The sequence below is a fragment of the Lemur catta genome, chromosome 10 (assembly GCF_020740605.2).
Source record: "Lemur catta isolate mLemCat1 chromosome 10, mLemCat1.pri, whole genome shotgun sequence".
In the NCBI taxonomy this organism is placed as follows: Eukaryota; Metazoa; Chordata; class Mammalia; order Primates; family Lemuridae; genus Lemur; species Lemur catta.
The window spans coordinates 59,900,297-59,917,448 of record NC_059137.1 but is presented as its reverse complement, the minus strand read 5'-3'; the positions used below and the strand labels follow the sequence as shown (position 1 = coordinate 59,917,448).

Below are 17,152 nucleotides of genomic sequence, written 5' to 3'. Positions count from 1 at the left end.
ATGAACACAGATGCAAAAATCCTCAAGAAAGTATCAGTAAATCGAATCCAACAATGTACAAAAAGTATTATACAAATGACCAAGCGAGATTTATCCTAGGTATATAAGGCTGGTTCAACATTCAAAATCAATTAATGTAACCTATTACATCCTACATCAACAGGTTAAAGAAGAAAAACCACATGATTGTATCAATAGATGCAGAAAAAGCATTTGATAAAATGCAATGCCCATTCATTATAAAAACTCTCAGTAAACTAGGAATAAAGGGGAACTTCCTCGACTTGATAAAGAACATCTACCAAAAACCTTACAGCTAACATCATACTCAGTGAAAAGAAACTAAATGCTTTCCTGCTAAGATCAGGAACAAGGCAAGGATGACCTCTCACTATTCCTTTTCAAAATCAAACTGAAAGTCCTAGAAAATGCAGTAAGATAAGAAATGGAAATAAAAGGTACATAGATTGGGATAGAAGAAATAAAACTGTTGTCTATTTAGAAAATCTGAAAGAACTGACCAAAAAAAAAACCCTCCTAGGGATTATAGCAAAGTTACAGAAGACAAGGTTAACATATGAAAGTCAATTGCTTTCCTATACATGATCAATGAACAATACCATTTACATTAGCACCCCACAAAATAAACTACCTAGGAATAAATCTAACAAAACATATACAAGATCTATATGAGGAAAACTACAAAACTCTGATGAAAGAAATCCAACAAGATACAAATAAATGCAGGATATTCCGTGACAAGGAAAAGTCAATATTGTTAAAATGTCATTGCTTCCCAACTTGACCTATAGACATTCAGTGCAATCCCAGTCAAAACCTTAGCAAGTTATTTTGTGAATATTGACAAACTGATTCTAAAGTTTACGTGGAAAGGCAAAAGATGAAACACAATACTGGAGAACAACAAAACTGGAAGACTGATACTACCCAAGACTTCCTATATAGCTACAGTGATCATGACAGTGTGGTAATGGCAAAATAATAGAGAAATTAATCAATAAAACAGAGAGCCCAGAAATAGACTCATACTATTAATAATACAGTCAAGTGATCTTTAACAATGAAGTAAAGACAATTCAAGAGAAACAGAATAGTCTTTTCAACAAATGATACTTGAACAAATGAACATCCACGTGCAAAAAAATGAATCTAGACAAAGACCTTATATCTTCTATAGAAATTAACTCAAAATGGATCACAGACCTAAGTGTAAAATGCAAAAATAAACAATTTCTAAAACATGACATAGGAGAAAATCTTGGGACCTTGGGTTTAGCAATGAGTTTTATATACAACATCAAAGACAAGATCCACAAAAGAAAAAATTATTTATGTTAGAGTTCATTAAATTTTAAAGTTTCTGCTCTGCAAAAGACATTGTTAAGAGAATGAAAAGACAAACCAGACTGGGAGAAAATATTTGCAAAAGACATATTGATAAAGGACTTATATGCAAATATACAAAGAACTCTTAAAAGTCAACATTAAAAAAGCAAAAACCCAATTAATAAATGGACAAAAAACCCGATACAGACACATAACTAAAGAAATATGAATGGCAAAGAAGTATATGAAAAGATGCTCTACATCTCATGTTATTAGGGAATTGCAAATTAAAACAATGAGATACCACTACACACCTATCAGAATAAACCCAAAACACTGGCACAGCACCAAATGCTGGTGAGGATGTAGAACAATAGATGTAGAACTCTCATTCGCTGCTATTGGGAATCAAAATGGTACAACCACTTTGGAAGACAGTTTGGCAGTTCCTTACTAAGCTAAACATAGGCTTACAATGAAATCTAGCAATTGCGCTCCTAAGTATTTACCCAAATGAACTGAAATTTATATCTATAAAAAAACCTGCACAGGAATGTTTATAGCAGCTTTATTCAAATAATATGGATAACTGTGGTACAGAAAACTGGTACATCTATACAGTGGACTATTCAGTAATAAAAACAAATGAGGGATGAAAAATTACCTATGGAGTACAACATACACTACTCGGGTAATGGTTACACCAAAAACCCAACCCTCCCCACTATACAACATATGCATGTAACGGAATTCAACTTGTACCCCCTAAATCTATTAAAATTTAAAAAAGGAAAGAAAAAACAAAGTTGACCAAAAAAACTTACAGAAAAAGAAATGAGCTATTAAGCCACAAAAAGATATGGAGCATCCTTAAATGCATATTGCTAAGTGAAATAACTCCACTGGAAAAGCTGCATACTGTATGATTCCAGCTGTGTGACCCGTGGAAAAGGCACAGCCATAGAGACAGTGAGAAGATCAGCAGTTGCTGGGTGGGGGTAGGAAGGAATGGAGGGATAAACAGGTGGAGCACAGAGTGTTTTTAGGGTGGTGAATCTATTCTGTATGATACTGTAATGGTAAATACATGACATCATGCATTTTTCAATACCCATAGAATGATACAACATAAAAAGTGAACCCCAATGAAACTACAGACTTTAGTTAATAGTAATATATCAATATTGGCTCATTAGGTGTAAGAAATGTACTATTCTAATGCGAGATGTTAATAGGGGAAGCTGGGTGTGAGTATGAAAGGATACGGGAATTCTGTACTTTCTGCTCAATTTTTCTGTAAACCTAAAACTGCTCTAAAATATAAAACCTATTAAATTTTTGTTAAGAATTCATAACCGGCTTCAATTGGCTTTAGAAATACTATAAGCTCTTCCCAAGTTGCTGGCCACTGTGATATATCTGAGGGAACAACATACATGCCACTTAACAAAAAGTTTAAGTAGTGAAGTAGAGAAGAAAAAATTGTCATATGACTTGCCTGTTGCTTCAAAGGTGAACTTTGTAGAATCCCAAGGTGTCTGTTCTTTGGATATAAGTCTGAAATGAGCAGGATTTCTTGGAGAAACTTCTGGGGCAGGAAGATACCAGTTTTTCCTATTTAGAAAGATAGCTTCAATATTTTAGGATGCTTTATGAGTTGACAGCAATCTATAACTTATGGATGTATTCAGCAAATATGAACACATTTGGGGGTATGAAAATAAACTCTGATAGATATGATAAACAATGCCAGCTCCTCTGAATCTCTCAGGCTATTGTATAATAAAACCTTCCCATTAAGAACACAGGAGTTACCTAGCTGATCTTGATTCCACTACCCATCCTATTTCTTCTCATCTAATCCTTCACCGCCAAACCATAAAATCTTCCCAGAAATAAGACAATTTGAGATTGATGCTTAACTACTATTGTTTATATTAGCTAGAAGGGCCACCTTTCTAAATATTCAGGTTTTCTAAAAGAAATACTTTTTAAATTTGAAGAAGGAAAACTACTCTAAATGGTTTGTATTTTGTTTTTTTAAGACAGAGTCTCGCTCTGTCACCCAGGCTTGAGTATCGTGGTGTCATTATTGCTCTCTGCAACCTCAAACTCTTGGGTTCAAGCAATCCTCCCGTCTCAGCCTCCCAAGTAGCTGGGACTACAGGCATAGGCCACTGCACCTGGCTAATTTTTTCTGTATTTTATAGACACATGGTCTGGTCTTGCTCAGGCTAGTCTCGAACTCCTGGCCTAAAGCAATCCTCCTGCCTTGGCCTCCTAGAGTGCTAGGATTATAGGTAGGAGCCACCATGCCCAGCATTCTTCTAAGTGCTTTATCCCACTAAAGAAACAGAAGTTTTGTAGTGATAGAAAACACAGTAGAAATAGCACTTGATTTACGTGTTAAGGATAACAGTTTAAATAATAGACTACTGATATAGCGATAGGACTTAAAAACAAACTAATTCCCAACTTAAGCAGAAAACTAATGAACCAACCTGATCAGAAAGTGCACTGGAAGATACCAAGGGAAACCACAAAGGGGTGCATTCTCCTCACAGTGAGCTCGGATGCTATCATTGATCTCAGGAATGTGAGGTGTTATGTGAGACATTCCTGTATAATCAAACCCATTGATCCATATTCCAGAGTCCCGTTTAACTACGTTTCCTTCCACGTCATGAAATGTTCTAGTCATATGCTGAAAAGAACAAAACTAATGAGAAAACTACTGTTTCAACTAGTGCACTTACATTCCCACCCCAAATTATACCAAGAAATGATGTGGATATGGAACAAGCGAAAGGGGACACTCCAGGTTTCTAAGGTATTGCTAGCATTCTTTCTCTTACACTGGAAGATGACTGCTTATTGTACCTTACAAATATATTTATATATGTAAGTTTCATATAAAATTTTTTGAAAACCTATTATTTCAGATTTTAAAGACATGAATGTTAGAGCTCTTTTTAGATAAGGATTTAAAACAAATACATCCTAAGCACATATATACACACAAACACATTTCCCTTTCAGTGTGTCACATTGAAACTAATTCATGTGCAGAGAAAAACAGGAATCACAGGTCACCACTAGATGACAGACTTGTGCCTAATAGAAATCTATGAAAAGACATCATGCTCCATTTGGAATAGCTTTATTAACAGCAGAAACCAGCCTGAAGAATATCAAACAGGAAAGAAGGTTATCAAACAGGGCAGAGGTTGGCAAACTGCAGCCAACAGGCAAATTTCCTCACTGAGTGTTTTTAGAAATAAAGTTTTATTGGAACACAGCCACACTCATTCATTTAGCTAGTCTACTGCTGCTTTTGCTCTGTAAAAGAGAGTGACTACAAGAGAGAATGTATATCTGACAAATATTTATTATATTACCCTTTACAGGAAAAGTTTGCCAACTTCCGGCACAATGGAAGAAGAGAACCCCAAAACAAATCAGAAAAGGACTTTTTAAAAATAAATATCTGTTTTTTCCTAAATACTACTAATATAAAAATTAGTGTATCACTGAAAACACACTGAACCCTCCTAAAAACTATCTTTTCTTCAATAAAGGTTTTTTATAAGCTGTAAAATTTGTTACATAAAATTTAACACTGTGTCTTTCAGGACTATAAACAAGGAATATCTGGCCCCTTTGCAAAATCTCCTAAGTTCAAGTACTTTTAATTTTTCAAGTCCTTGAATAATTATCTAGGTTATAACTCCTTTGGCATTTCTTTCTTTTTTTTTTTTTTGGAGACACAGCCCTCACTCTGTCACCCTGGCTAGAGTACAGTGGCATCATCGTAACTCACTGCAACCTCAAACTCCTGGGCTCAAGCAATCCTCCTGCCTCAGCCTCCCGAGTAGCTGGGACTACAGGTGCACACCACCACGCCCGGCTAATTTTTTTCTATTTTTAGCAGAGATGGGGTCAACTGGAAATGAGGCTTACTGCTTTATGGTGCCAGCTCTAAAACATTTGGAGAAAAACCCAAAATCTAAAGAAAAGTTCTAAATCTCATTTTATTACTCTCTTTTTAAATTATTATATTTTCATTATAACAGATTACTTTGAATGTTTACTTAAGATTAATTTTTCTAGCAAAATATCTATTTCATTTTGCCAGTTGATAATTTAGATCTTTACTCAGCCTGCAGACATTTTTACACAATCTGTATTTCTAAAAAGCTCATTATTCCATGATACATATTCGCTCTTGTTTTTCCAAGTAGTTACAATTTTATAATTTGAACAGTAATAAAAACAGCAAGCAAACATTTCCAATTCAGTCTCTTGGGAGAAGTATGTCTAGCTGGTAAAAATGCCTCTTAATGGTCAATCTTTTCCTTACTACTTTACACCAAAAAAAGGTGAGTACAACTAAATAGGTCAACAGCAGAAAAGTCAGCTGAGTTTCCTGTGTACTACGAAGCTCAAAATATACAAGCTTTTTCTCTCCAGAATCTCAAATAACTCATGCAAAATTGTTCTTACCTGAAGAAACACTCTCTTTGGCTTTGGATTAGCAGGATTGGAGCTGTATGGGAAAAAAGTTCCACTGCAAACAAGAAGGAATGTAATTGTACACATCAAAGTTAAAGTTAGCATGGTTTTTTTTGTGCTCTTGGCAAGGTAGATGAAGTTAATCTAAAACACAAAACATAGAAATAGAAAAGTTACAAATTCATACCAGTGGCAAAAAGGTGTTTTTTTTTTTTTTAGACAGAGTCTCACTCTGTTGCCCAGGCTAGAGTGAGTGTCGTGGCATCAGCCTAGCTCACAGAAACCTCAAACTCCTGGGCTCAAGCGATCCTCCTGCCTCAGCCTCCCGAGTAGCTGGGACTACAGGCATGCACCACCATGCCCGGCTAATTTTTTCTATATATATTTTTAGCTGTCCATATAATTTCTTTCTATTTTTAGTAGAGATGGGGTCTTGCTCTTGCTCAGGCTGGTCTCGAACTCCTGAACTCAAACAATCCGCCCGCCTCGGCCTCCCAGAGTGCTAGGATTACAGGCGTGAGCCACCGCACCCGGCAGTTTTTAACTGACTTTATTTTTTAACAGGTATTGATCTAACAGACATTGAAGAAAATTTATCAGCAGGTGCTAACATACTCCAACACCCACAAAACAAAGCACTAATTCTAGGGCGCTTCCATTACAATTGAGAGCCTAGAAAATGATAGATACCTCCAATGTGCCACGATGGTGCGTTGTGAGAGGCAGCCAGAAAGCAACAGGGAAAAGAAATTGAGCACAGTGTCCCTGTGTTCAGTCAGCAAAGAGAATAGAGATGTAGATCCATCACCAGCCAAACCATTACTTTATTTCTTATTCTATCAATGCCCTGTGATAGTAAACACTGCACACCAGACATCATTTCACTGTACCAAACATTATGACATCAAGGCTTTCACCGAATAACCAGAGATAAGCTTTTTAAGCTTCAGCAGATCTACCCTAACAATACTCAAATTCCACCCATAACACTTATATATTGTGCCAAAGTGTTGAATTCATGTAAACTAGCACTGACCTAAACTAGCATTGAGATGCACCTTCAAGACTTTGCCTGTGGACCTGAATGTGAGGAAAAACTACATTACAGAGTACTACTGTCCCTTTAGCTGATAAGTTAACCAATGTCAATGCAATCAAAACAACAAATCTGAACTTGGGCAGTAAAAGTGAATGGCCTGGTCTCAAGGTTGGCATACAGAAAATCTTAAAAATATACTCAGCTTTTTAATTGTAATTAAATTACTGAATTAAAAACTAAAGGACACACAAGAATCACAGAATATGTTCATAGATCCCTTGGGGGTCTGAAGAAGCTACCCTGGAGAAACAATAATCTAAACCCAGCTTCCGCCTTTGCCTTCTTTCCCAACCCTTAGGGCCAGTAAGTAGAGAAGTAAAGAACATGAATGTGAAAATATTTTTATTGAGATGAAAATGAAAAATTAAGCAAATATTCATAACCTTCCATCTACTCTACTATGGAAAGTTAAGGACTTTTCATACCTATAGTGTACCAATATCCCATCTAGGGTTATCTCCAACAAAACAGTACTGGTCTTAGGCCAAAGATCTTATGTTTGTATACTGTGAACACAGAAATAGGACAAAGTACCTGAGGACTTAAGGCTGTGAGTTAGCAGAACACAATTTGTCACCCTGCCTTCCTTTCTTTCTCCTAATAGTCACAATATTAAAATGTGGCTCTTTAGAACAATTTCAAATATCCTGCCAAGTAATGAGTTTCCCCTCCACTGGAAGGCTAGTAAGGCTAGCTATAGAAAGTCTTTTAGGTCAAAAAAAAAACCCAAAAACCTCCCTGTCATAATGCTGTTGTTCCTGCCATTCTCAAGCCAGCTAATACCTAGAGTTGTCCTAAAACCTCACTCTAAGCTATAGTTTCGACATCCACACTCCCTCTTCTCAAAATCATGAGGCTCATCTTCTACCTCTTCCACCCGTCTTCTAGAAGAGGTTTGGTAATGGTGATAAATGAAATGGCAATCACACAATGACGAAGGAAGAGGAGGAAGAAATAGCCATAAAGTGACAATGTATTTGGATCCCATTGTTAATCACCTTTACAGTTCTATTTCTGTTTTAAATGTCGCACCCTTTGTCACTCTAGGTTCTGAAATGCACGCAAAATGAAAAGAGCACAAAAAGGGATTCTGAAATGTCCAATATGTGCTGAAGACTCTGAGCTCTCTCGAGTTTCCTCCTCCTGATCCCACTCACATTAGCAGTCTCATTTCAGCTCTCGTTCAATCAATACAGGTATAACCACGATGGCCCAGCAGAGACTAACCCCAGGACACCTATTAACTGATCACTTGACAGGAACTTAATTGCTTTCTAGCACATATAGTTAATAAATCCCCAAGGAAGGAAATAAAAGCTCTCTGAAATATGCACTGTGGTTCAATCCTCCATTACCCAAAGAAAATAGTCTCACACTATGAATACACCACTGTCATTACCATGATGAAGAGAATGATAACCCAAGGCATCAAGAAGTACAGCAGAACTATTTCACATTGTAATGAAAATTAAATGAGGTGTTTTTTTTTTTTTTTTAAGTATTCCAAGAGGCAATCTTCTCTCCAAAAGCTTTTCCAGGCTGTGTGCTGTGGCTCACACCTGTGATCCCTGAACTTTGGGAGGCCAAAGTGGGAGGGTTGCTTAAGCCCAGGCATTCAAGACCAGCCTGGGCAATATAGTGAGACCCTGTCTCTACAAAAATTTTAAAAATTAGTCACGTATGGTGGTACACACCTGTAGTCATAGCTACTCAGGAGGCTGACATGGGAAGATCATATGAGCCAGGAGTTCAAGGCTGCAATGAGCCATGATCACACCACTGCACTCCGGCCTGGGCAACAGAGCAAGAACTCATCTCTTAAAAAGAAAAAGTTTTCCCATTAGAATATAATTTAGAAGATAGTACACTTTAATCCTCTTTCTTCTGGTCTCCAAGATTCCATGCTTTGGGGACATTTTCAATTCACAGTGAAAGTTCCAGGGTTCATTTTGCTCCCTTCCATATGATCAATGGAACAGAATTCAAATGTCCCACATGTGGGTCATCTTTTATGAGCATCAACAGCTTCCACTCATTGACTGCAATCTAATAAATACACTAGGGAGTAGGGTTCAGTTCATAAATTAGCTGACTTTATATTAGAATTTAATCTACAGATGACAAAACTCCACTATGTCCTTTAATCCTCACAACAGCAAACCTATCTATTAACAAAGATAGAGGATATAAGGGTTAATATTAAAACCAAAAGAAGGAAACCCTGTAGACAACAAAGAGCATTCTAGAACTTTCCATCCATCCCTACAAATACCATCAAGGCCTTAAACGTTATTTATGTATTTATTTTTTTTTGAGACAGAGTCTCACTCTGTTGCCCAGGCTAGAGTGAGTGCCGTGGCGTCAGCCTAGCTCACAGAAACCTCAAACTCCTGGGCTCAAGTAATCCTTCTGGCTTACCCTCCCGAGTACCTGAGACTACAGGCATGCGCCACCATGCCCGGCTAATTTTTTCTCTATATATTTTTAGTTGGCCAGATAATTTCTTTCTATTTTTAGTGGAGACGGAGGTCTCGCTCTTGCTCAGGCTGGTCTCAAACTCCTGACCTCAAGCAATCCACCTGCCTTGGCCTCCCAGAGTGCTAGGATTACAGGCATGAGCCACCGCGCCCGGCCTTAAACGTTATTTTAAAAGTAAAATCATTGGAATGCTCAGATTTCTTTTAGGACTAGTACAGCCAACCTCAAACAATAATATGCACAAGAATTATTCTACAGAGCTATCTGTATATATAAAGCCACTTATACAGAGTTATACTGGCTATTTAAGGGACTTCCATGGATGATGCTGACCAGGTGTGTGGTATTATTCTTACCTGCTATTTTTAGAACCTAATTTCCAAAGAAATGCCCTGTATCAACATGAAAAAGCTCACTACCATCTCCATGGAGAAAAGAATTATAATAAAGTCATGACTCCTTTTTCTATTTGGTCCCCTAGCCTCAAATCCCAAGGTGTACCTATGGGTGTTCAATAAATACTTCTTAGGAATTTCAATCAAAGGAGCCACAAAACAGAGACCTGCCTTCTCTGGAGGGGTCCAACCTGAGTCCTGCAGTTGTAGACACCAAATAGCAAAACTCTGCCTGGAGCTTCATCTACCAAAGGGGGTGGGGGTCTGGTCTTAAACTCTGTATAACTGTCTATTCTTCCCTCTGGCAAGTCCCAAGGGAAGAGAAGGAGAAACAGCAAAAACAGAACTCTCCCTATGAGGGCAGGACACTGATACAGCAAAATGGGTGCTGACACAGGCTGTGATACTCTTTCATTACTTGGTAAATGAAGGCATGTTTGGGTGTCGTAAGTGTGCATCACCCAAGTAGACAGACTCAATGAACTTGGATGTGCTAGCAACAAGGTAGTGGAATGATAATGAAAAAGCCTCATTAGAATTAGTCTTCCTTCACTAGGTCTAACAGCACTAATAAAACTACTATGTAATTATTTACATTTGCCTCTAATTAGTAATTTCAAAACACACTACTAGGAATCACTCTAAAAGTTCAACACCAGGCAATCTCTCACAATTCTCACTTGGTATACACTCTACAAATTCACATTCAGATCGTCTGAAAGGCTATTTGAAAAGAGGTATAATGAGAGGATTTGGGAGGATGGGGAGGCAAAACTTTTAAAACACAGCAACAACAAAAACCCCATTCTACATTTTCTTACCATAACAAACCCACAAGATGTACAGCCATTCACCATATGCTTAAGACTTTCTCAATAATTAGATTATTTCATAGAATCTAGTATGGCTAAACTCATCACATATTCATATAAAGATGAAAAAAGAAACAAAATTTTTTAAAAATTTGATTTTCCTTACGAAATAGGAAGAGAGAATCATTGTACAACCAGCCAAAATGGATGCCAGCACAACATCAGGTGGGATTTCCGAACCACTTCTCCCGAGAATAGGGGTAAACATCTCAAACACCGCCCAGATGAGGTACAATGCATAAAGATAAGGAATAAACATCCCCAAAAGGTAACAGATAATAAATTTTCCTTGGGCACCTAAGAAAAAAGAGAAAGAAAACACACATCTATGGAATTCTACAGAGAGATACAGATTTGTATAGTACTGAGGTATCTTGGCACCTAACAGAACTTGGGTTAGAAGTAACTTGCCTTTTAGGGTACATGTTATCTAGTGCAATAAGACATTTTCACTCAGGGAAGATAAAATATGAATAAGAATTAAACAAAATACACAAATAATATATTAACATGTGTTCCTAAACATAAGAATGGGAAGGGGTATAAGGTATAACATAACCTGTGTGGTGTGAAAATTTTGAAAAACAAACAGTAATAATTTAGAAAGCCTATTCAATAAAATAAGAAAAAGAAACAGTCCCTAAAAGCCTTATCTTATGTATTTTAAAGCATTTTTCCCATTTGTATCAAAATCAAAAATACCCTACCATGCAGCTTAAAGTCCTTGTGCACGCAAAGCTTTGTGAGCAATGGAAATGCTACCCAGACAGCACTAATAAATGCTGAGCAAAGTCCTTGATAAGTGAGACTTAGAAGAAAAGCACAATGGACAAATAGCGAGATGTCAAAAAATACTTCTCCCAGATACTGGTCACTGGCATTCTGAAAGAAAGAAAAATATACAAGCAGTCTCATTCATGGGTCATTCATAAAGAGCTTTTATTGTAATACAATTTCTATCCCCCAAGATAGCTACATTGTTTAAAATAGGGTCTACCCTTTAAAGTGACAACACTAATAAAGCTACCTCCTATCATGAAGTAACAAATTCAAATTGCTACACAGGAAAGGGCAATATTTAACAAGATGGAGTAAAAGTGATACCATTACTTGTACTTAATCTGTGCTTTTCTTCCACCGGAATGTAAGTAATTTTTGGAAATGTTCCAAAATAGAAGAAAGACTCTCCTAAACCATTCATCTCTGTAAGCTTTTCAGTTTATGCAACTTCCAAAGACTGCTTCAAGCACACTTGAAAAATGACCTGTGAAGGAACATTACAAACTGCTGCAGCCCCACCAATAGCACACCTGGAAAACTGCAGGACATTTAATGCAATGCCATATGGGGTCTGGCATGATCTTCCTTAGTCTTTTCTATCTCCAGCTGGTCTTCTACTGTACCTTCCCCCCATTTTGTAGTCCTGATGTTTGTTATAACAGACCCTACTTCAAGAGCTCAAAAGAGTTTCTGTTACATGTTTTCAAAACAAGTCAAAATTCATTTGACAACACCCCCTTGGATAATGAAAGATAGACTATAGTTGCTAAATACTTAGATGTTCAACACAGTGTGGATCAAGAGGCTCGGTCTTTGGAAAGAAGAATGTAATTCCCGGGATTCAATTTGGAGCTGAATGCCACTCAGGTATTTAAAAACAAAGATCTCAGCAATAAAAACTGAAATAACAGAAAATAGGTTTAACATTAAGTGCCCAAACTATATCAAAGATAAAACAAACATCCCTCAAATCTATTCCCATCCTCACCTCTATTATCCCTCCCACCCCTGCCCTATTCCACTCCATTCTATACAGTGTTACCAGTTTTCTTACTAAATCACAAATTCTCTCACTCACTAACCTGCTCAGAAAATGTTAATGGTGGTCCCACTGATTTTAAGGGTCATACTCCAACTTCACCCTGGCCTACTTTTCCAGTTATTGTGCTGTCACCGTGTCTTCACCACACTGGACTTTTTACTGTGATACAAATGCATTTTGTACATTCCTACCTTGGACTGCTCATCAACCTGTTCTCCATCTGGTAAACTTCGACTTATGCTCCAAAAACCCCATTCATATGTCACCACCTCCTTCATGAAGCCTTCCTGACTTCATGCAAAATTCATCTCTCCTTCCCCTGTATTCCTATACCACTGTGTATATGTCACTCTCATTTCATCCAACAGTGTACTGAAATTATTGTAATTCCCACATTTCACCAAATGAAATGGTGAGACCTCAAAGAAAGAGATCACATTCTTATGAATCTCTGTATCACCAGGCCTTAGCATGGTACCATGCCCACTGGGTGTTTAAAGAAATGAAAATGAAACATATTACTCTTTCCATTATGCTTTCAGCCCAAAGTGTTATTATTGGACAACTGAAATTAGTGAAAGTAAATGGAATTTTACTAAGCATTTCTATCCTGCCCCTGCCCCAATCAACAACAGCCAGCCACATTCTGGTTACATACATTTACACTAGGAATAAGCATGTGAAATTGAACCCCATGGTGTAATTCTTTTAGAAACTGAAGCCACTAAGATAAAAGTATAAGCTCAACCATAAACAGACCGCTAACCTCAAAGAACCTTTCTTCAATAGGGCCTGCTAACATTGAAGGGTTCCTCAGACCACATCCCAATATTAACTGAAACTGAAACCAAAGTTCAGATACCAAAGACATCCTGTGGAAGGATGCTGGGTTACAGTCTTCCAGGTCTCCATTCTAATCCCTATCAGGACAGATTTTAAAAAGCAGGTCTACACTGGCTGTCTTGAAAACAATGGAGCTAAGAAAGGTTTTCCCTCTTAATTCACTTAGAAACCATGACTCTCTCTTTCACTGCAATTTTTAGTCCTATTATTTTGTAGCCCTAATTTCTAATTTGATTTTTACCAAATTTATACATCTGAAACGATAACATTATGACAATATTCTCTAAAAATCATTATAAACCATTTGGAATCCTATTTCCTTTTCTTCTTTTTTCTTTAGCAAGGTGTCTTTAACCCCGATACCATACATGTATGCTATCAGAATTTGTATCACTATATAGTTAAAAGAAAAAAAAGTGAGGGGAAAAACTAAAGAGAAAATTTTAAGTGCAGCATTCTTTGAGGCAACAAATATTTACTGTGTGTTAGTGCTGTGTGTCAAATACAGCACTATACCATACATGTATGCTATCAGAATTTGTATCACTATATAGTTAAAAGAAAAAAAAGTGAGGGGAAAAACTAAAGAGAAAATTTTAAGTGCAGCATTCTTTGAGGCAACAAATATTTACTGTGTGTTAGTGCTGTGTGTCAAATACTGCCTAAGCACAGATGATATAGCAATGAATAAAATAATCCTTGCCCTCAAGAAGCATACATTCCAGTGGAGAATGGAGATATTCAAACAACATAAATAACTGAGTGAGTGCAGGGAGGGTTGGGAGATACTAGAGCATATTTATAAAAACTGCAGCAAATTCACTAGAGACAGAGGGCTGTGCTAACAAACCTTGCTGTCACCACCACCTGTCAACAGCCCAGGTTTATAACCTCATTTGGATTCTGTAACAATCAGAATAAGAAAGCTTCCAGAAAATTAACACAGTGTGGGAGCATTTTCTATAACCATGGTGAACAATTTTTGATAGCTCAAAAGGCCAAATACAATGAATTGCACTTGAGTTTGTTTTCAATTCTTAAAAGCAGCAGAAAGAAATCAATAAATATGCCTAACACTTACCATGTAATAAAATCTTTTGGCAAGGGTATGTATAAATATTATTTTGGCTACAGCTGCACTTCCATACAGACAAACGGAGACATAAAAGTGGTTATACCATGAGAGAGACTGTCCAATAAGAGAGATGAACACTGCTATAATGAGAACGGTAACGAGGCTGGTGAACCAGCTAATCAGAGTGATGCCAAGTCCACACAAGAAGTCCTTCGTGTAGTTATCAGCTAATGAAGAGAAAGCAAAAAGTTGAGATCACCATCTTGATCAAATCAATTACATAACCAGTTAGTAGAGCTAAACAGGCAAATGTTAAAACAATTCAGCATTATAATCGAAAAGAACTGAAATGTCCTAGTGTTAAGTTTTGTTAAACACTAGGACAGGGAAGGTATCAAAGAATAACATTCAAGTAGCATTTACTGAGAGACTATGGATACCAAAGACTCAAAGGGATAAGTTTTCTAGAAACAGTACAGATATATTCCTTACTAGGGAAAAGAGTAGTCATAATCTTTTTCACCTTTGGGATGCTTTGTATATCAAAATATTAGCAAGAAAGGAAGGCAAAGTTCCATATAAGATCTTGCTAAAAGAAATTAACACAAGAAAATAAGGAGCATGGGAAAAATAACTGGTGATAAAGGATTACTTAAATTGCTGCTAAATATTTTATCTTGTAATAGCACATAACAACTTAGACTATGAAACACTTCAAGTAGAAACATTTCAAATAGAAGGAATCAAAGCAGTTCATTCATACTTTAGAACACTGTTTGGCTATTGGTCTGTAGTACGGACAAGACTTTTTAATGGGATCTTCATTAAAAGTCAATCTTTACAAACCATTTTCAATACCTTCCATGTGTTACTTCTATGGAGTGCCTAAATACATAAAAACTGTCTGCTTCACCAAGATCAAAAGTATAATAAGCACATACTAATTTAATATTTATTTAGGAATTTCTTAAAATATTAAGCAAATATTATTTTCTTAAGATTTTTAACTTCTTGGGAAGATATAAGCAAACCAACTAAAAAACTTTAAGAAAATCCTACACCCATGCCAGTTGCTTTGTAGTTTTATAGGAAAATACTTACTGTTATGTTTAGGCTGCAACAATTTTTTGCCCAGGTACAAAACAACAGCCATTACCACCATGTAGTTTATTATTGAGCCAATACGAGAGGGGTAGGCAATGACAAACAAGCCAAGCACATCAAAGAAGACCATGTTTCCATGCTGATACTTAGAAGAAGAAGCCAGTATATCAGATGTAGCTAGATATTTAAGAACTGCTAATATGTTATCACCTATTAGTAAAAAAAAAAAAAAAAAAAAAGATAAAGTGAATAAACTATTTGTGATTTACATATATAACTATTTAAAGCAGAAATAAAACATCTGCTGTTTGCATAAAGAAATAGCTAGAAAGAATGTGAATAGAAATAACTTTCTACCATCCTTTTGCTTTCTCTCACTTTTCTTACTAAATTTCTCAAATATGGTCCATGCCTGCTGCCCCATTTTCTCTCCACTTGGAAGCTCAGCCAACTTTGTCCTTTCCTTTCTAACAGAACTAGTCTCTATGATTAGTTCTAATTGTACCTTCACTGTTGACAAACCCAATGGCTATTTCTTAGTTTCCATTCATTTAATACATATGAACTGTACCAAACACTCTTCTAGATACCAGAAACTCAGGGCCTCTCATGAAGCTCATAGATATTCAATAAGCTGTTACAAATACGTTAAAAATTAATAAGGAGAAGTAGAGTCTTCAGAGGAACTTATTATGGGAAACTAATGGAGTTTTTGGAAGTCAGAGAAGCATCCTTGAGGAAATGATATTTATAGCTAAAGGATGAACAGGAGCTAGATACAGTGGGGGAGATCGTCCAGACTGAGAGAACTGTGGAGATGAAAGCTCTGAAAGGAAACGTTCCAAATATGGAAAAAAGGCCTGAGTGAGGAGAGTATTCACCAATGAAGCTAGAGAAGCAAGGAGAGTCTTATCAGGCAAAACCTGGCACATCAAAGGTCTATAATAAATATCTGTTTCATCAATGAATGAATGAACGAGTTTAAACTTTAATGCAAGAGCAGTAAGAAGCCATGAATGATTTGCGTTTCTTCTTGCTGCTTACCCCATCACTTTCTTTTTATTTCCCCCCAAAGCTCAATCTTAGTCCTCCACCTTTGCTTCACTCTTCCCAAAAAATTTCCATTCTCCATGCTTGTGTTGTTTTCTCTATGCCTTTAATTCCCAAACCCAAATACCCAGGTCTGCCAAGAGCTCTAACACTGTATCTATTTTCATCAGGTTGGTTTACAGACCCCTCGGCCTTACATGTCCAGCAGAACTCCTGGTCTCCTTCCCCTCCCTACTGTCACTCTGGATGAGGGTCACCTTCCCTCCTCCCCATCATGGTCAATGGCATCACCTTTCCCCAGCCAGCTAGGTTTCACACTTTGCTATCATTGTTGCTGCCACCCATTTGATCCATCCCTTCTATCCAACCTGTCAAGTCTTCTAAAATTTACATTCAAAATGTGTCCAATTTTCCATCCTTCCCCCTTTTGTTTCTATCTTTTGCCAACACCACAGTTCAGGTCCTCATTTTTCCACCCTTAAATTACTGTCCGAATGACCCTGACTCCTGGCTCTCCCCCTCACCATCTGCTCCATACCACATCACCAGACAAAA

At 37.0% G+C, this 17,152-nt stretch overlaps 1 protein-coding gene across 1 annotated transcript in view; it reads right to left on the bottom strand.

Annotated features, from left to right (window-relative positions):
• Positions 1-17,152, bottom strand: part of ERMP1 (endoplasmic reticulum metallopeptidase 1) — a 51,568-nt gene that overhangs the window by 14,164 nt on the left and 20,252 nt on the right. Inside the window, exons 7-13 of the mRNA XM_045563873.1 lie at positions 15,545-15,757; positions 14,450-14,670; positions 11,411-11,585; positions 10,810-11,000; positions 5,851-6,003; positions 3,849-4,051; positions 2,846-2,961 (exon numbers count right to left, since the gene is read on the bottom strand). Coding sequence (XP_045419829.1) covers positions 2,846-2,961; positions 3,849-4,051; positions 5,851-6,003; positions 10,810-11,000; positions 11,411-11,585; positions 14,450-14,670; positions 15,545-15,757 — 1,272 coding nt within the window. The remainder of the gene's footprint in view (positions 1-2,845; positions 2,962-3,848; positions 4,052-5,850; positions 6,004-10,809; positions 11,001-11,410; positions 11,586-14,449; positions 14,671-15,544; positions 15,758-17,152) is intronic.